Source organism: Sinohyriopsis cumingii, unplaced genomic scaffold (assembly GCF_028554795.1).
Source record: "Sinohyriopsis cumingii isolate HCF-2022 unplaced genomic scaffold, ASM2855479v2 utg001031l, whole genome shotgun sequence".
Taxonomy (NCBI): domain Eukaryota; kingdom Metazoa; phylum Mollusca; class Bivalvia; order Unionida; family Unionidae; genus Sinohyriopsis; species Sinohyriopsis cumingii.
In genome coordinates, this window is record NW_028315954.1 from 89,317 (window position 1) to 110,902 (window position 21,586).

Sequence of the window (21,586 nt, forward strand, 5' to 3'; positions counted from 1 at the left end):
TGAAGGAAAAGAAACAGGAGAAGAAAAGAAGAAGGGAAGAAAGCGAGAAGGAAGAAGAGGAAAAGAGTGTGACGGTGAAGAAATTTAAAAAACAGAGAGACTAAACAAGGAGACAGAAGAAGTGTATGAACTTTTTAAAGTGATCTGTTGTGAATTGTGAATTGGATTGTAACTATGGATAAAAGAATAAATTAATTACATAAGGTAAGTGTCTTTGAGTTTTGATTTTAAAATAAGAAGGTACACTCACGCACTCATATACACGTACTATAGGGGTAAAATGGTTTTTTTTTTTTGTTGAGTTATTGGCAATTGAAATTGTATTTCTTTTCGAGAAATGTGGGTGGCCCTGAAAAGGGCCTTTTTTTGGTGTAGGGGTGAGTTTAAGCAATCAACTTTAACTGCCTTAAGCCTTTGCCACGGCCAAGGCCTACTTCTGATGATGATGATTTGGTTGAAATCACTAAGGGTGGTACGGTAGGCTTAGTCACAGGGTTGGCGTGTTTAGCTCGGGAAGGTCCTATTCTCTTCGGTCGTGATAAAGAAGTCTGATACATTTGTTTCAGACTCCTTAACTCCGCTAAAATGTCCAACAGTACCGTGACCGTTTGATTTTCACCCTCTTGTTTCTTTGCTGATACTTTCTTCTTGTTGTTGTTGTTGTTTTTTTCTTACCTCTTCTTCTTGCTGCTGTTGCTGTAGGAGAAAAGCTTGTTCCGCTTCCTTTTGTCGTTGTATAAATTTCTCCAATTCTTCTTTCTGTCTCTGTCTAAAATTCTCCACTTGCGGTAATGAAGAAGGTAACGAAGGTTCCGGAACAAATTCTTGCGAGGTAAGAAAATCCACAAAATCCCAATTTACCTCTTCTGAAAGTAAGTCCGGGTTCCCTTGCGCGGTCTCCCCTGCTGGTGCACCCCAATGGATCGTTTTCTGAGTTTCCGTCATGTTGAATCACTGTCGCACAGATTGACTGCACACAGGCGCTAGCGAATCTATATAGACCACGTGACGTCACAAACTGCTCTCTTCGGATTGGATGCGGGCTGACTGAATTTTGTAACGCGTGTTCGGATTGGTGAATGAACTCAATCCGTTTCAATCCTTCCTCTACCTATAAATAAGCGCAGTTCACTGCATTGATTCACCTGTTCTCGTCGCTTCAAGATGTGGACCACAGTTGAATCATCCACCCTTGTGTCTTCAATGATGTTTAGGACGGACATGCTCATGTATGTCCGGTCCAAGTGGACTGTTGTTGATAGGACAGATACTAGTCTATGGATGAGAAGAGTTTACATAGAAAGACAAGGATGTCTCAAGAGGGTACTTGTGTATGGACCTGCAGTTAGAAGGAGTTTAAGAAGAAGAAGAAGAAGATGTGACAGATGCCATCTGTGTTAATATTAATATTAACATAAATCCAAAGGCCCTTTTCAGGGCCACCCACATTTCTCGAAAAGTGAATGACTTTCGATTGCCTGCCCTTTTTTTATTTTTTTATTTTGTATTTTTTTAAAAAAAATAAAAAAAATCCCATGTTCAATTTCCCTTGACGCTATACAGTCCCACCCTGTTTAAATTCCTTTGACGCTATACAGTCCCCTATTCCCATGTTCAATTCCTCTTGACGCTCAAGAGTCCCACGATTTTTCTCCATGTTAATTTCCCTTGACGCTATATGTTCCCACGATTTTTCTCCATGTTAATTTCCCTTGACGCTGTATGTTCCCACGATTTTTCTCCATGTTAAATTTCCCTTGACGCTATATGTTCCCCGGGGGGGCGGGGGGGGGGCGCTGTAATGCTAATTCCCATTGACGCTATGGTATCCCTATTCACTACTAAGGGGTTATTATTTCTGCTGGAGATTACAATTTAATTTTTGTTCAATATTCATTTTAGTTCTAATTCATTAAGTCGGCCCACGGTCTATGTTATTTTAATTCAATCATATTGTTTTAATTTAACATGTTTCATAGGCTTTAAATATACAAGCACTTGTATAATGTGGTTAGTTTTTTTTAAAAATTCTACTCCGCGTTCCACCCGAAATGTGCAATATTAGAAAACGTTGGTGGATTCTTGTGCAAAAATTAAATCACATATGACAAAAATATGTTTAATCAATTGCAAGATTCATTAAGACGCAAAGAGATTAACCTGACTAGGCTAATACAGAGTTCATTGGCAGCTTGTAATGCAGCCATGTAAGTCATTAAGGAAATGCATTGAATACAATTTGTTTACATTTGTATTTATTTTGTGTGTAACCCTTGCCTCTTCTAGATAAAATCTTGGACTCGCACCTGGTTTTAAACAATGTACCATCATATTATTAGGGTCCTGGGTGACCTAGCGGTCTTAGGCGTACGCCTGTCCCGGTCACCGCCATCTCAAATCTGTCTGTGTGAGTTTAAGTCTCAGGCTTTGCCAGCGTGGGTAGGTGGGAAAGATTGTCGGTAGCTTCCCTTGACTCAATGACACGTGATTTTTCCGGTTTCTTCCTCCACCAGATATACTGACCGCCATGTATAGCTAGCTTATCATGTGCTGTAAAAACCAAAACGATAACGACTACTCCAAAAAACTAGATCTGTGTAGAACGGTAGTTACATACCCTGACCGCAAAACTTGCATGTCACGCTGCATCTTGATATGGGTGAAAAAAAAGAAAGATCTAAACACCTCTCTGTTGCAATATCACGTACCCGTTAGTGCAAATATCTATATCCTACCACCTAAAACGACGCGGAAACTAGTGTTCATAGCACTTAGCATACATTGCAATTTACATTTGTTCATTGTGGCAATACTCCAAACAATGGTGACAAAACATCCCCAAATTTGTCTCATTTCTTTATTGTATTGCCCTAAACAATTACCCCAAGTTTTATCGATTTCTAGCTGAAGATTATAGAGTTAATGTGTTCACACACACACACACACGAATCAACAAATGTAGGAGAGGGAGGCAAGAGGTAAATATGAAGACTACCGAATAACATTAAAATTATTGGTGGATTTCTTAAACAGTTCATACTACCACACCGTTCCCGAGCTCTCCTTCCCACTAATGACAGCCAACCATTCAACTGGAGGGACCTTTATGGACCCACAGATTGAGGCCAAACTATCAGGGTTCCTTGAATCCATAAAAGCCTGGGGGAGGTGGCACCATCTCCTTCCCCAGGAACAACTAGCAGGTTGCGGTGCAGTCAGAAAAAAGTGGCACATGCACAATTGTGCGAACGCTACTATAATTAAACCCAACAACAACAACAACAGTCGGAACAAAGGGACTTTAAGGAAACAATTTTTTTGGTACATATTAAGTAAAACATAAGGATAATAGTTGGTTCACGGAAAAAACAGGACAGTGTGTTGTGTTATGATGTAATTTGGACTTTTAACATAGCTTTAACAATATTTCAGTCATATCACTAAGATGTCTGCAGTGTGGCAGTTTATAGTGATGTCTAGCACTGGGGGCATCATGCCGCAGAGATGTAGCATGAATTCCCACCGAGTCACATTATCCTGACACCAGGTCGACCAGTCCTAACACTAACCTCTTAATGCTGAGCGCCAAGCGAGGTAGCTGTTAGTACCATTTTTTTAAAGTCTTTGGTATGACTTGGCCGGGGATCGAACCCACGACCTTCGGCATCCGAGGCCGACGCTCGAACCACTTGGCCACCGGAGTGGTCATTTGTACTACACCAGTGACAAGAACGAAACCAGCACTTTTTTAATTTTAGATATCTGTCACTTTAAATAACCGCATATGGCGGCAACGATGAAGATATAGCTGTCGCTGTTTGAAACACCAATCAGATGTTAAAATCTCTCCCAATAACGCTTTCAAAGTGAACAGCACAAACTTCAATGCTAAAGTTTTAGGATTTAAAAGCCAGAAAAAAGGTATCTACTGAATCTAATAGTTTATAGCTGTGTGAAGCCAATGCATTTTTGAATACATTTGCTTTGCTTAAACAAATAACACCGATTCAATTACTCTGATCGGTATTATTCGATTTACGACAGGCTGTACCTGTTTATTCACAGAGACTTTGCTTCACACAGTATTTATGATCATTGTAAGCGAATGCAAGGAAGAACAATTGACATATTGTATATCGTCATTAAAGATGAAAAATTGAGAAATAATCGGTTGCCATGATATATATGTAACATTTGTGGTTTTTATTTTTTTTTAAATCTTAAAATGATGACAGAATAATTGCCAGACGCAATGTGTACCAGATATACAATATAGCTGATATCTTTTAGTGATGTCTTTTTACATTTAAACATTTGAAAGAAACCTCCAGAATAATAAACAGCCCCAACCACTCCCATACACCACCAAAAACCGCAACTGCTTCATAGGTGGTACAATAACAACGAGAAAAACTCGACAATAACTGTATTTCAGATTGACGTGTAAATGTTATCTAGCAAAAATTCACCAGTCTAGCCAGATTTTAAATCATTAGACTCTGGACAATATATCAAAATTCAAAACATAAAATACATTGAGGGAGAATTAGACAATAAATTAACAGCTATTGAAAATGTAGATCATGGAAAAGCCATTAAAGTCCTTCAATTTTAAAAACAGTTTAATGAGAGCAGCCAAAAAAAGATTTTTCTTATACAGATATTTAAAATACAGAGATCTGGAACCATGTAACGTGTCGTACAAATATCGCAGGCTATAAGATCAAAGTAGATATACAAGGATAATAGTCAACACCAGTTTTAAAATTAATTGAACATATGATGAGCCTTGATCCATTGAATACTATGCAACTTTACAAGCAAAGGAAGCACAGTGACAGAGATTCGAGTCATGGTATGCCAAACGTCCATCATCGTTTCTTATCTCTTTTGAGCACAGTAAGTAGTGTCTGCGAACAGTCAATGTATAAATCCTCACAAGCAAGAAAATATGCCGTTGGCAGTTTAATTTTCTCACCCATATCACAGAGAAATCTGTCTGTTTTGCTAACCTTATTTTTTCTATCTCAATCTGGTTATCTAAGACCTGTCGTCTCAGTCATGGTGTCAACGCGCTAGGAACTACTTTAAAAAATAAACCCTTGATATTCTCTGCTGTGCCTGACCAGGATGTTGTATAATCCAACAACAAGAACAAAAACTATAAAACATAAATACACTCATAAAGCAACTTAACGTCTCTCCAACTTTGATAACACCATGCACACTATTTTAACACACACACACACACACACACACACACACAAGCTATTTGATACTCCAGACACACAAGCAATACACATTACCGGCCACACAAAACCAAACTCTCTGAAGTGCTATTGCAAAACCGGCAAAAACCAGAAATGTGTTTCTTCTAATTTGGTCGAAAACACACAATCCGCCCCAGTTGAATCAAATATAATAATGCGATTGCAAATGTAAACACTCGTATTTACCAACCGGTGTGGCTCAGTCACCAGTTCCCATGCTATGCAACACATAGATTTCCAAGTAGTTTATCATTGCACTAATGATAGCAATACTTGCCATATTTCCAGCACAGAACATATAATTTTCCTAGAAAGTCATGAATTAGAAATCCTTGGTGTCACATCATACGTTCTTACAACTGTACCCTGTAAAACATATTCATAGTGTACTATACAGTATCGTACCGTTGCTTACCCAATGAACGTTTTCCAACTTAGAACTGATGAAAATTAAAACGCAACTGTTTGATGATATTAATTTTTTGTTGCCAATTTTAAATGACATCCACATGTTACATGTGATAATATAGTAATAATGTCAAATGATTTTATATTTCTATTTTCTCATGCGTAGAAAGTGTGTACTTAGGGTCGACAGAGTGACACCAAACATGAGAGAGAGAGAGAGGGTGGTGGTGGTGGTGGTGGTGGTGCTACTTGTTTACGCAGAAGAGGCGTTAGGAGTACGCAGGGCCTAGGGCGGACCATGGCCGCGCGTGGCCAGAGTATCGGTATCTCGATTGGTATGCTACTGCAAAAACTGATTATGTCTAGACTAGGTCAACTTTCGCGATTTACGTGCATTACGTGCGGCCTGTATCAGCGTTTCCAATTTACCGGGGAATATAGCTTGAAAAACTCATAAGTGCTACCTTAGGCCTGAAGCGCGGGGCCTCCTCAAGAGCGGGGCCTGGGGGCTGTTGCCCCACTTGCCACACCCAAACGCCGGTCCTGTGTTTACGTTAATCAAACCGGAGGGAGCATATATTCTTAACGATTATAACACAGCTATATAGGGGACAATAACTACGGCTGCAGCATTTGAATTTCAAATCTGTTTGCTAATTGCCACACAATTCTGAATAACTTCGGAACGGTTCACCACTTAGTCTCGTTCCAAGCTGCGGCAATGAAGAGGCAGCAAAGAGACATTTCACAATGTAAATCATCTTCAATACCAAATATGTCCAAATTTCATCTCAGCTTCAGATTTTCAAAAGTATGATCTTCTGAATTTGTTTAAAATATGTTTTTAAAGGAGCTAGGATCAATGGAAAAACTTTTAATTTGTCTGTTAATATTACCAAGGAATGGAATTTGTTTCGTAAATATGAGGACAGAACTGACAACATAAATCACAGAGGCAACAGATGGTTTCACTGTAACGTAATTTTAGAAGAATTACATCTTGCTAGAACGTTGTTGAGACTTTGTCATCACTGGGGCACATGCACATTTAAGTTCAAGGCATCACTATTTACTAGCATGAAATACAAGCATAAAAACTGAGTTTGAAAGTAGTGTAAATTGACGACCTTTCTGTATAAAAATGAATATAATTAATTACTGCTACTCTGTGACATTTTCCCTGAAAGTTGCTTGGAAGTGTAGTGTACGTATTCAAAATGTAAGTTGTAAGAAAAACGGACACTAACCGGTCTTAAACATACGTTTTATTTGAAAAGTAAGGGAAAACAATCAACATAAGGTTCAAATTGTATTGTGTTAACCATTACATCTGTTTTTAGAAGTACACATTATAACGAATCTCGTAGCATTGGTTATATAAAAAAAAGGGTTCAAATTGTAACGTGTTAACCATTACATCTGTTTCTAGAGGTACACATTATAACGAATCTCGTAGCATTTGGTTATAAAATAATATCAACATAAGGGTTCAATATGTAATGTGTTAACCATCACACCTGTTTTAGAGGTACACATTATAACGAATCTCGTAATACTGGTTATAAAAAAATCAACATAAGGGTTCAAATTGTAACGTGTTAACCATTACATCTGTTTCTAGAGGTACACATTATAACCAATCTCGTAGCATTTGGTTATAAAATAATATCAACATAAAGGTTCAATATGTAATGTGTTAACCATTACACCTGTTTTAGAGGTACACATTATAACGAATCTCGTAGCATTGGTTATAAAAAAATCAACATAAGGGTTCAATATGTAATGTGTTATCCATTACACCTGTTTTAGAGGTACACATTATAACGACTCTCGTAGCATTGGTTATACGGTCGTTAATGGGCATCAAGGTGTTCAACTGCAATTCAACAAAGAAGAGAATATAGGTGCTCGCAGTTTGAATATAGTGTTAGTAGATGATCTTTTTATCGTAAGTAAAGATTTTGTCATCTTTGAAACACATTTTAGTTGATTGTTTCAATGTATCCATCTGAACATGGTTCCAGCAAAAATGGACCCAATATGTGTTACCATAGAGGACATTTTGTGTCTGTAAGCTAATATACTTACCTTGTCATCCACCAACTCCAAATAATAATAAAAAATCCGCTTTCTGCATAAACATATAACTAAGTTTTGTTGCTGTTCATCTCATGCTTGTTTGATAAATAAAATCTATTATCATTTTTATTAGAATAAATTCATTTCTTGGTCATTTATCTTGTCAATAAGTGGGAATTATTTGCGTTTTTTGTTGAAATTCTTTCAGATTTAACTTTTTCAAACTCTGTGCACCAACTCTCATATTGTCTTAGTCTATTGTGGATTAATAATGTTTAGACTTTATTCAAGAAGCCACATTAACTGAAACTTCACAGAGATAATTTTTAAAAGGTCAAGGAAAGTTTAATTCATTTATGGGATATCAAATCTGCTGTTCTTTTGTGAGTCAATAGTATCCTTCCTGTCACTGAACGAGTTTTCTATCCTTAACATAGATACATGTAATGTGTAGTCTACTTCTTTTACTGCCACATCTTTATTTCTAAGTGTGTGTGTGTGTGTGTGTGTGTGTGTGTGTGTGTGATTAGGATTTTTAACGTAGCTTTAAAAAAGATTCAGTCATATCGCTACAATGTCTGCAGTTTGGCAGTTTATAGTGATGTCTAGCACTGGGCATCATGCCGCAGACATGTAGCATGATGTCCCACCATAGAATTTATGGTTCAAGGTCTCTTTCTCCGTTCAATATCAGCAGTTGGCTTTTGACCATTTACAGGCCTCTTAAAAGCCCTCACCCTTTATTCATTACATCGAGTGGATGATGCTTATCAGTGCTGATCAATTTGCTTTTAACAGTGCCTGCACGACTAGTTCGAGCTGTTTTGAGTAAGTGAAAGCTGGCCACGAATGGCATCCTTCTTTTCCTATAGAGTGCAGATTTCCTGAGCTGGTTGAGGGTTCTAATCGGTGTAATCTTTCTATTGAACCTAATCTTGAATATTTATCTCTGTCATGTGAACATCTTCACAAGTCGTCAAATTTTGACAAGGGTATATTGACTTCTGCAAATATCACGAACGCAAGAAAAATCAAACTTCCTCCCTGAAAGTTACACATTCCTTCTTCTAGAGATCAAAGCAAGTGAACAAAGCGTTGAGTTCTAACTCGTCTAATTCTAAAGATTTAATTGCACGGCTACTTAGATGAAGTATTTGCTACTGAATAAGATAATTCAAGCTTCTAATTTCAGACATTAAAGGGGCCTATTTGTACATCCGGGGACAAGATGCATACAACAGTACATGGGTTGCTATAATCCAGAGTCAGAAAATCGATCTGAACGAGACAAGCAATCTGACATTTTGGTACCACATGAACGGAAACGGTATCGGTACATTGTCCTTATACATGGTGACCTCTGACAACGTCACCTCGGATAATGTATCATCTATGTTGTGGAGCAGAAGTGGCAGACAAAGCCCTGATTGGTTAGAAGCGACGGTGTCTTTGAAACCAGGTGTCTTCCAACTACAGTTCCGTGCAACAACAAGGATACATTTTGCAAGTGACATTGGATTGGATGACATCTGGCTGTTATCGGAAACGAAAGGTGTAATTGTTTCGTTTTTGATAATTTCACATTGAATACTTCTGTACAGTGATTATTATGTTTGGGTTCTTCCAGATTAGCACTTCATAGTTTGTATGAAACAAATTGACATATTCCAATGTGTCTAAGCTAGTCACTATTAACCAAACACAACATATTGAACAAAGTGATTTTCTTATATCAACTAGGTTACCGCCCTTTATAATACACTATTAGGGTTGGGATTTCGATATGTTTTTCATGTTTGCTACAAAAGGAATCATTTTTTTCGTGGTTAAACAAATATATTTAGATGCCTTTAAAATATCTCACGTGACGCTTACAGACTAATCATTTTAATGCATAATGTAATGTTTTGGATTATCGGTTGAAATCTGTATTAATTATACGTTAGGGAAAACAACCCTTTTTTGTACTAATGGAGAACATCAGAGACTTCAAATTACCATAAAGAAGAGATGCACCTAAAATCAAACGTTTGAGCTCATATTTACAAATTAGGTTTTCGTCTGAGTACATTTTCTCCCGTTTTATTTATTAAGCCAATGAGGATGATCTTACTGACTTGTGCAAGATACCAACGACGATGACAACTCCGACAACTCCGCAAACAACCACTACCACGACTAGCAAACCTACAACCGCTCCACACATGAACCCATGTGCATTGGCCTATTCCGACACCGATTTACTTCCGGGGAGCTGCGACTTTGAAAACGGCTGGTGCAACCTTTCATCTGTTGTGAACAAAAACTACACAATTAAGTGGAATATAACATCAGGATCTGTTGGATTTTGGAACAGTAAAATAAACGGAGATCACACAAAAACTGGTAGGTACTATTTGTGGCTACAAATGACGAAGTAGGTTATCGAAAATCGGGACTAACTTAATATCAGATCCCCTCTTACTATAAATACATGACTGTAGGTGCGCTTCATTCTGGGAAACCACGAAGGGTCCACCGTAAGTTCTAAGAATTGTATGATGAACATTATTATGAACATTTCCAGAACTGCTCTTAAAACAATTAATAAAGAGCAATAATGAGATGCAAAATAAATGCTAGAATATATAATAATATCTGATACATCTGTGACTCTATTGAATTTTAAAAATTGTTGGAAATAACATCCACACCATAGAATCAAAAGCTAACAAAGTAGTGACTTTATGACTTCAACTGTTACCCAGTTTTGGTTATAATTAATACAATTTTGGAAACGTGCTAGGCTGATTTATTCAGTACTTGCTGACTTATATCGATAATGTTACAGTTACCAATGTAATGTTAATCGGATGGCTAACACGTCTCAATTCCAATATAATTAAATTTACTACAGTCTAATTTAAATACCAACATAAGTACGCAGATATGAAAACATGAATATAGTTATCTCTTAAATCTAACTTGTTTATAGATGGATCGGGAAAATATGCATATCTTCCCCTTAACGTTTCACCATACAAGGGCCAAAGGGCGGGATTGATGACCCCTATCCTGCCTTACCCCGTTTGTCTGACCCTTTGGTACAGCGTAGCGGACAGTAATGCCAAATTATTCGTGATTCTGCAGGAGCAGGACAATACCCGTACTACCTTGTGGAGTTACAAGCCACCTTCCATGGATTGGACAAGCCATGCCCAATTTCCACAACCATGGATGAAAGTAGAAATACCAGTGTTCTCTACAAAACCATTTTCGGTGAGCATACTATATTTTCCACCTTAGGATGTAAATTGAAGACATCAGTATTAACATTCATGTTGGGACTTAACACAGAATACTAATATTTGAGTCTAACATTGACGTGAAGCACACCACAGTGTATTATACAGTCAAGTGTAACATTAACTCGACATTTGCAGATGTAAGGCAAACTGGTTATCATTCGATCAATCAAGGACGTTTTAGTGCCTCAGTATACTCAATAAATTACTACGCTGAAAAGTATCGTATATATTCCTCTATAACAATGGATAGTGCAAGACACGAACTGCCTAATGAATAACGACAGTTGGCTGCAGAACTGAGATGTAAATGACACTGAAAACTTGGAGAAATATTCAGTGTAACGAAGTCTACTATATTTAGGTTCCTGAAGAAACGTGAGCAGTAAGGAAATGTTCAAGAGGTGGATGATGCTGGGTGAAAAAAAAAGGTTATATTTTCAACAACAGTTTGCGTTAACTTAAAGATAACTGATATCAAGTCGCACACCATAAAGCATCCAAGACGACAGTTCAACGCTAACTACATACATATTGCTGACAATACCAAATTAGGAAAATCTGTTAGTAACACAGATCTGACACTAAGAGAATGGAAGCCCAGGAGACATCTATCGGTTGAACAATAATTAATTCTTTTTCCGATGAAACTTGGTTTGGTCATCACTACTAATAACAGCATGTACACGTGGAGAAACAGAAGAAGTAAACTGCGTGTTCCTTCGTGGAAATAACACCGGAGTTACTGCTATGTTTGAGGCTCTATTATGTACCATAGTCACTTTCGCAATAATTTATGAACACTGACAAAGCGAGGGGTAGATTGGAACGTTAATTTCACTGGTGGTCATTTGATGGGGCAAATTTCGGACATTCTTTGTTGGTCTTGATGATAATGTTTCTAGCTACTTATCTTAGAATATTATTTATCCATACCTTAAATTAAGTGGCATATCACGATGACTAGAACACGCCACGTGGTGGATATGCATGATAACTGGTTATCCTTCAGTCGATATGCAGGGTAACTGGTTATCCTTCAGTCGATATGCAGGGTAACTGGTTATCCTTCAGTCGATATGCAGGGTAACTGGTTATCCTTCAGTCGATATGTAGAATAACTGGTTACCCTTCAGTCGATATGCAGAATAACTGGTTATCCTTCAGTCGATATGCAGGGTAACTGGTTATCCTTCAGTCGATATGCAGAATAACTGGTTATCCTTCAGTCAATGTGCAGGGTAACTGGTTACCCTTCAGTCGATGTGCAGGGTAACTGGTTATCCTTCAGTCAATATGCAGGGTAACTGTTATCCTTCAGTCGATATGCAGGGTAACTGTTATCCTTCAGTCGATATGCAGGGTAACTGTTATCCTTCATTCGATGTGTAGGATAAATGACCATCCTTCATGATATTTATCACAGAAGCAGCCTTTGTACGTGAAAAATCACACACAGTAACAAGGGAATAACAAGGGATGTATACTCTAAAGCCAATTTACGAAATATGGAGACCGGGTCTGCGTTATTCTCTTTTTAAGAACGTTTACAGTCGTTAACTTTTTGGCTACGTCTTTCTAGACATGATAACTTGGCAGATTATGTTAGGCCATTTATTATTCCCCATTTTGTTTCCGTTTTCCATGATAGGATTTGCTACAATCGGTCTCAGAGAGCACATTAACATGTTTTCTGCCTAAATTATTTCAGACTTTATTCATATTACAGACATCAGCGCCACCTGCAAATGTCGGTATTTACACAACATGAAAACGTATTTTTATGATTTAACAATTACTTTAGATTAAAATGCGTTATTTATAGAACTGAATATTGTACTGATACTTGACAGTGATTGTTGGGTCGTTTCATTCAATTGCAGATCATATTTCAAGCGACTACAAATGGATACTCCTCGGAAGTTGGCATTGATGATATTTCAATCCATGGCAAACCGCTTTCAAGTGAGTCTTATGTTTCTTGGAACACGTATGCTCATGAGAGTCATTGATATTATGTTCTCCATTTTAAGGACGTTTCATTGCTATAGAGTGTAACTAGTAAAAGTATAACACTGCACCAATTTTACCCATAATGTCGTACACACATGTTCCAGCAATGACTTGCGATAATGGCAGTTTTATGAAGAAATATCCATATCTACATTTGTTTACTATAAAACATGCTTCTTACTAAATTTGATATTTATTTACCGCGTGAAACTAACCAAGCTCGTGCATTGCCTAGGTTTGTAGTTATTTATCTTAATTTGAAAAAAGTAAGAAAACTGGAAGGGTATTCATATTAGATCATAATGAAATGAACGTCAGATTATGCAGTATGGCCCCTGATGGACTAAATGCAGATGCGTGCATGACATGAATTTCAAATCCTTTCAATGAAGTATGCCATGGACTATTTGATGACTGATACATATTATATGTCAACACTAGGATAATGTCAAAATAAAAGTGATTTTACTGAAGTATCTCAAATACTCGAATGCCCCGTTGCCTTCAGAAAGGATTTATATCAAATACTCATGATGATGAGTTATGTGTTAGATGCGAGTAATGGTTTAGTATGGATATATTTTTTATTTCAGCATTCACTCAAAGTTGAAATTCAACTACGATATCAAGTATGGAAATATTTTTTATTTCAGCGTTCACTCATAGTCGAAGTTCAGCCACCATATCAAGTATACACACGACTGAAACGATCATTTCCATGTTAACCAGAGTTTCCCTTCTTACAAGAACTAGCAACGTTAGTACTCTCACCACCCATAGTCTTCCGCGAAACTCTTCCCTGTCAGGAACAACTAACAGTGGGAATATTATCAGTTCCACTGTTACCACCGAACAATTTCCTACAAGGACATCGAATGGCTCAACTACGTTAGACAGAAGTATTTCAGTGGGGGTTCTGCTCACAACGGCAACGGATCAATTCACTTCAATCAGTTCAAGTGCCACGAAGAGCACAACAGATAGCAAAACATCATCATTTATTTCAAGCTCAACTACTCCTGTACCTACACCAACATCCGTAACATCGATTTATAATGACGGTTCAACATTGTACCACGTGACGACATCAAATGGCAAAACATATTTTTCAAATCCTTTAGCATCAACATACACCACTCTACGAATAGAAACTTTAAAAACAGAACATCCACTTAAAAGTAATACAGATGACATATCAACTCCAGAAATCGTAACATATTCGAAAAATTTAGAAACATTCCGTACAAGCGAGAGCACGAAGACAACTACATTAAAATCTTTACTCACGGATACTACGAAGAAAACGCTGTCTACAGATCGTTACATATCGATATCAACTCCTGAAAGTGTAACCGATAACCAAAGCTTTCTGGCAGAAAAGGACATTTCCATAAGAGACAGAAACATAATTGGAGGTGTAATCGGCGGTTGTTTGTTTGTTGTTTTGGTGGTAATAATTCTCGTTATATACTTTCGCAAAATTAGGAAGACGGAGGAAAAGAAAACGAGCACTAGTGAATTAAAGCGGTATAAAGTGCGCGAAAGTGACTTTAGTAACACAGACAGGGATAAGAACTTAACATATTCTAATTTAATTTTAACTACGAAGGAGATAAACAATGCAGATATGCACACACCAGAATTCACAGTAAAACATACTTTTGACAAGGAGCAGGACAGTTTCGTTACAAAACTCTGAATCAATACAAATACAACATCATTTGACCAAAGATCTATACCAAATAAAATGCTTCGTGGACATGCATTTCTCTGTCGATATCTGTATAATCAGGTGCTTGAATATGACTTGCTGCCAGTAATGTATGGCTTCTAATATTAGCAAAGGTATTACTCCACAAAGTTTCGGTATAAATTCGGAACTGACATTGTTTCAATGTTCTAACGCTGCATCATTTTAACTTTCTATACAAATACAAGGGCACTGAACTCTGACGGTTAGGTCTAAGCTTTCCAGTCTTGGAGAAATTGTAAAGCACTAATAATTTGACTAATTATAGAAGCTTGATGTTTTACTCACGAACTGGATGATTTGCCCATGTACTCGTCATTAGTGTTGGCATAATTATTTGTAGTTGGATGAAAGAGATTTTCATTTATACGATGTTAAAACTCCAAGCATGTTCGAATGTTTTTTTTTTTGTTTTTTTTTTTTGGTTTAATAACATTTTAATATATTGCGGTATGATTTTTACTAATTTCTTCCAGCATTAAAGCTGATTGTAGAAGATCTGTTTGTAAACTTCCATGACAGGAACATTTTTAGAAACCTGACATCGAGTAAAATTACATCTCGAATATTTCGCCTCATCGTTTGCTGAACCATGCAAATGGGTCATTACATGTAGTTGCATGCAATTGTTTTTCTTGTGACTAAATTGCCTGCATGAGGAGCAACATGTTTGAACGGAAGAACACGTTTTCCTTTTGTTGAAGACATAACCGTTTATACTAGAAATCAGAAGTGACCACCGGAAATATTTTGTAGTGAAATACTCTTTTAACTTTCTCGAGTATAAAGAATTCAGCAGATGAAACTTTATATGATGGACAGACTATATCTTATCCTTTATGATAAAGAACAACGCAATTATACATTAGCTCCGGCCGTTTATTTCCTTCTATGAACAACAACGGACTCGGATATGGGGAAAATACCACTTGTTTCAGATGTTGTCACGTAATTAGAAATGAAATTCATGACAGCGCACCATATAATAGCATCTGTTTGTAGGGGACACAGATATGCAGAAAATCACACATTAAGAAGAAAAAACGTCCATATGGTCAAAAACAAGGTATCACAAACTAAGCCTTAGAAACAGCCATTGGTATCAAGCAGTTTGTTCGTCTGATTAATAACAAAGCACAAAAGACATAGTCAGGAATCAGTCAGCTGTCTTTTTCATCTGATGAATTAGACAATAAAAAGCATAAAAAGTTATCAGACAATTGGATTTCAGTACGATGAAGATTCAGCCATGTGATCCGAAATGCACAAAATGCATACATTTCTCTGCCTGACTGATATATAACTAGATACCGTAATTCAGAAAATGGTATCAAACAATCAGTTTTCACACTGTCCAGGACTTCATGGCGTGAAGCAAGAAATAGCATTTAGCAGTTGTATTTTATTTTGTCAACTACCATACGCGATATATCAAAGACAGAGGGTTTATGTCGGGCTCTGACCTGAAATACCCCCAACCCCCAATTAAACAGACAAACAATTTTCCATGTTTTTAAAAAGCTTGAATGGGATACGATACATAGTGTCCGACAGTTGGTCTTCTCCTGTCATAAACAGTATAATATCCTTAATATATAGTTTTTTTTACGATTATATTTTCCTTTTTAAGAACGAAGCACGACGATAGGGCATAGACTTGAGATATTGACGTCCGTGTGTTTAGAGGAAACCAAGATTCTGACAATATAACCTTAAAATTAGTCGCTATCTTTGAAAAATATGAAAATATCCTTCTAAATGAACGATAAAATTCTCATACAAATCAACATTGAAAGTGAGAAATGAGTCACAATACAAGAAAGAAAAAGAATAGCAAAATGAAACGGTTCACAGCAACAGCATGTTATAACCCTGGAATGATCACTGAGAAATATTTTTTTTTTACAAAAATCTTTGATATTCATTCAGAAAGGAGAAAAAACCTTCTTTGGATTGATATTCTTCTGGAATATTTTTACAGTTGGTGGCAAAGGATGCCATACATCCATTAACATATTAGAAATTAGTTCAAAGTTTAACAAACAGAAATGGAATGGAAGAGTGCGAATTAATATAATTGTTCCATTCGGTTTATTCCAATAGGGACAAGAAGAGAATGTTACATACATCAACGTAATGGGTTGCAGTTTTATAGTAAACACCATTTTGAACAAGATTTTAGCAATCAAAGACGATCTTATTTTCTCTTCATCCATCTCGCCCTCATTATTTCTACTGTTAAATAATACATCACTTAAGTTATTCTAACGATTGTATGTGGTGCGGTACATTTAAAAGGGAAATAATTCATGATCTGATCGGTAAGTTGATTACTTCCCCGCTGGCATAAGATTAAATTTGCACAATGCTGTGATAATTCTGGTGAAAAATGCCAACGTGATTCTTTTTTGGGTGGAAATTAGCACTGACTGTCTACCGTGCATGTCTCATTTTATACTGAGGACAGAATATAAGAAGATTGCTTTATAATTGGTCTTAGTTAAAGAAACGTCTGTATTACCGATTTGTGGGAAATTGTCAGTTTGTATATGTGATTTTTCATATCTTTTATTGCAGGCGTTGTTACAAAAATCGTATTCTTGTTGTCACTATATATATATATATATATATATATATATATATATATATATATATATATATATATATATATATATATATATATATATATATATATATATATATATATATATATATGGGGGCCCCGAGTGGTCTAAAGCGCTCTTCGTTACGGATCACTGCCATCTCACCTCTGCCTGCGGCGGTTCGAGTCTAAGATTCAGCCAATGTGGGCATGTGAGAAAGCTTGCCAGTAGCTTCTCGTGGGTCGGTTGTTCTTTCTGGGGTTTTCCGGGTTCTTCCTCCACCATTAATACTGGCCGCCATGTATAGCCTATCGTGCTGAAAAATGGCGTTAAACTCCACAACAACAACAATATATATATATATATATATATATGTATGTATGTATATATATGTATATATATATGTATGTATATATATGTATATATATGTATGTATGTATATATATATATGTATATGTATATGTATATATATATATATATATATATATATATATATATATATATATATATATATATATATATATATATATATATATATATATATATATATATATATTGACGACAACAATTTGATTATGTACGACAAACACGTGCACACTACATCACTCTTTGATTATATACTCTTCCTAAATTGTGATGTTCTAACAGCATAAAATAGACATGTAGTTTACTCATTTTAAGACGGCTTTTGAACCGTTTCTCATTTCGTTTTACCTATGGTTAACTCTCGTTTGTAGATATCCCATACCACTGAGACATGTAATAGACTGGGTTTTCTGATTTTCTCATAGGATTTTTTGGGGTGTGTTTAGTTTATTTTTGTTGATTGTAAGTTGCCTCTTACGCTACAAATGAACTCCAAACGTTGGAAAACTTTATTGTAAGTTGTAATTACACCATTACCAAGTTTCAAGGGGAATCAATCATTTCAATGACTAAATTTTACCCTAAGTTGCCTAATTGGTTATTGTTGCAATGTTACATTAGTTTTGAGACCTCGTTCTGATTTTGAGAAGTAATTTCTCGTTTTGTTTAGTTTTGTCTTGATGTGTCATATCTAACAGTTTTCATTCATTTTATTTGTGTAAATATGATACTGTTTATCCTAAACTATTGTGTCTAGTGTTTGTTTATCCTATATCGGTGATTGCGTGTCACATGGACGATGAGTATGACGATTTAGCTTGAGATGTCTTGAAACTCTATTGTGTTTTAGTTTCAGAAAATGACATAGAAACTGATGGAGTTTTCTTTGTTTTATAATACGTAAACGATAGTAACTCGTATCTTAGAGATTTGTTATAATATATAAACTGTAAAAATCCAACATATGTTTGGCTTCCTATGCCTTATTTCTTTTCTTTCTTTATTTTGATTTCTTTCTTCAGATTTCTTGTTGGTTTTTCCTCTTGCCCTGGATGCTATGTGAAACTCTTCATGTTTCAACACGATTCATGATTTCAAACATTTAATTGCAATAGACAAACTGCATACAATGTTGATGGATGAGAAATAAATTCTCTAACTACTGATACAGGACGAATTTTCAGCAATCGGCACGTTACAATGTATGTTTACCTTACATAAAAAATAAATGACGTTCAGAACACGTTACTATGTATGTTTACCTTACATAAAAAATAAATGACGTTCAGGACACGTTACAATGTATGTTTACCTTACATAAAAGATAAATGACGTTCAGGACTTTGACTGGTTGGGTTCTAATGGATTTTACGACACAGCAACACTTTGAAGGTTATATCGTACCGAGGCAAGAAAAGTAAAGTGCTTTGCCCAAAGACATAACAAAGTATAAACTCAAGGGTCATCTGATGGTGGGAATCGAACCCGCATCTTTTTGGTTACTAAACCTGATTGCTTTTTACACGCTATGCAATTTGAATTCCTACCTTCCTTACTAAACTAGTGATAGTAAATAAGCACTACTTAGCCTGGATTTGAAATGTTTACTTATACAGTTTCAATGCCATTTGAAAAGTACAAACTATCTACAATTTTTTTTCTTATTTTAGCGGTAGGAACCATTATAATTTCTTTCTTTAAATTCAAAAGGATCTTTATTTGAAAGGTAACTTCTTATAAGTTTTACAAAGTTGAAAACATACTTACATGTATATATGGGTTCATCTTTGATTTAAACAACAACGACTAAACAACAACCAAATTCTTGCTGCTATGGAGGCTGTTGTTATAAGGAATGGATGTCATAACTGGAAGTCGTGTGATATGAAGTTACAAGTATTTAGAATGGGTGAGCTCAGAAGAAAATTTAAAAACGAAATGTTAAGGGTAATAGGGATTGCTAAAATATGCAAGTTTCTCTAATTTTTTGCACACAAATTTCAATTTCTATATCATAAAGGAAAGTTACCATAATAAGAATTTGTCGCACATTTGACAAATATTGGTCCATTCATATTGAATATACAGCCTTTACATAAATATTGAACACTCACACCCTTCAACTATAGAGTCTGATGATTTAAGCAAACTAATGTTATATAACAGCTCTTTTTAGGGATACGTGTCATAGTTTTTGAAGATTTTATTTTGTTGCAAAATTTTCAAATAAAATATGTACAGGTCCAAAACACCAAATTTTCTAATATCGGAAGGCACGTAACACCCAATAGAATAGTTTAGTGCCTTTCTTCTTAAAACTTAGGTATAGATTGAATTCCTTATCCAACGCTACTTGTTTGATCACAACTGTCACAAAAGGGCGCAACACGAGGAATTATCCCAGATATGGAATTCCTTCCTTTCTGCCGAAAATTCGGCCGGAATGATACTTCACAAAAGGGTGAAATAAGAGGATTTATCCCATATACGGTATTCCTTCCTTTCTGCGAATATCCAACCGGAATGATACTTCACATCACAAAAGCGTGAAATAAGAGGATTTATCACAGATATGGAATTCCGTCCTTTCTGCCGAAAATCCGTCCGGAATGATAGAAAGGCCAGAGCATGATACGAAGACACGTCAAACGCTAAGCTGCGTCAGACACGACTTTCTGAAACCAAAACCACCGGTTTTATCAAATATTACTGAGCACAAGCCCCGGAAATCAGATGGAAATATGCACAGAACCACAGTCCAATTTCGGAAAAAAAAAACAGCAAAACAAAACAACAAAAACAACCCAAAAAACAAAATGTTTTGGCATGTTTAGGTGTTAAATACCACTATACATTTATGTACTGTCATAGCTTCATGTAAATCTATAATTTTTGTAGCTCTTGGTTCATGACTGTATCTGTATTATGTGTAATTTTTGTTCTTGGCTGTAAATTGTAGTGATTATCTAAAACAACGATACTACAAAGCTAATTTTGTATACTGGTATAGATTCTTTTTTAAGATAATACAGTGCTTGTAGATTACACAGGAGCTATAAATAGATTTGTTCAAGTTTCTAATAATAAAACCTATTGATAAGTTTAGGATAAGTTTTCATTGGCTGGGGGGTACAGGTGCTTCTTATAAGAATTAAGTTGTTTCCCTTTGGATGGGTTAAGTCACATGAATAATTGTGAAATAGTAGGATGAATAGTAAGATCTGTCACGTGAGATGTCTTGCGACATATAGTCGACCTAGACTCTGGAATTTGTATTTAAGGAGAGAACTGTACAATCAAATTCATTCATATTTTGGATTCATTCTTGTTTCGGATTCTTATTTCATATGTTAAAATCAGTCTCCAGATGTGTTTAATGTTTTGTTTAGATAATTTGAGAGGAGACGTTTATTAGGATTATTCATTGGAATTACAAAGAGCTCGTTGAATAAAAATATTCTGGGACTAGTATGCATTATTCAAAGAAGTTCTGGACAATGTCATGTTGATGTATTAGGACTGCTGGCAAACCAGTGCATTACGGGCTCTCAACATCATTCGGAGCATTCTATTCTTTAGGACTTGAATATAAATTTTAAAGATTTATATTGATTCAATTCGTAATACTTTTAAGCTCCTCTTTAATTTGTTTTATAACTTTGATAATTAAATTATTTGTTAAGTTTTACAAAACTTCCTGGTTTTGCTTCTTTATGTTGCTTAATTGCTTTTTTTACCACAGAGATGTAACAGTACAGGTAAACACGAAAAGAATTGTTTAAAAACTAAACGATTCTACATATAAGAACA

At 35.9% G+C, this 21,586-nt stretch overlaps 1 protein-coding gene across 2 annotated transcripts in view; it reads left to right on the plus strand.

Moving 5' to 3' along the window:
* Positions 1-17,263, plus strand: part of LOC149772886 (MAM and LDL-receptor class A domain-containing protein 1-like) — a 58,897-nt gene extending 41,634 nt beyond the window's left edge. The window contains exons 3-7 of one of the 2 annotated variants that reach the window (XM_089947156.1): positions 8,953-9,312; positions 9,855-10,145; positions 10,735-11,018; positions 12,928-13,009; positions 13,711-17,263. In XM_089947156.1, coding sequence (XP_089803282.1) covers positions 8,953-9,312; positions 9,855-10,145; positions 10,735-11,018; positions 12,928-13,009; positions 13,711-14,756 — 2,063 coding nt within the window. In that variant the 3' untranslated portion in view covers positions 14,757-17,263. The remainder of the gene's footprint in view (positions 1-8,952; positions 9,313-9,854; positions 10,146-10,734; positions 11,019-12,927; positions 13,010-13,710) is intronic. The other variant, XM_089947157.1, reaches the window with a different exon arrangement.
* Positions 17,264-21,586: the final 4,323 nt, after the last annotated feature.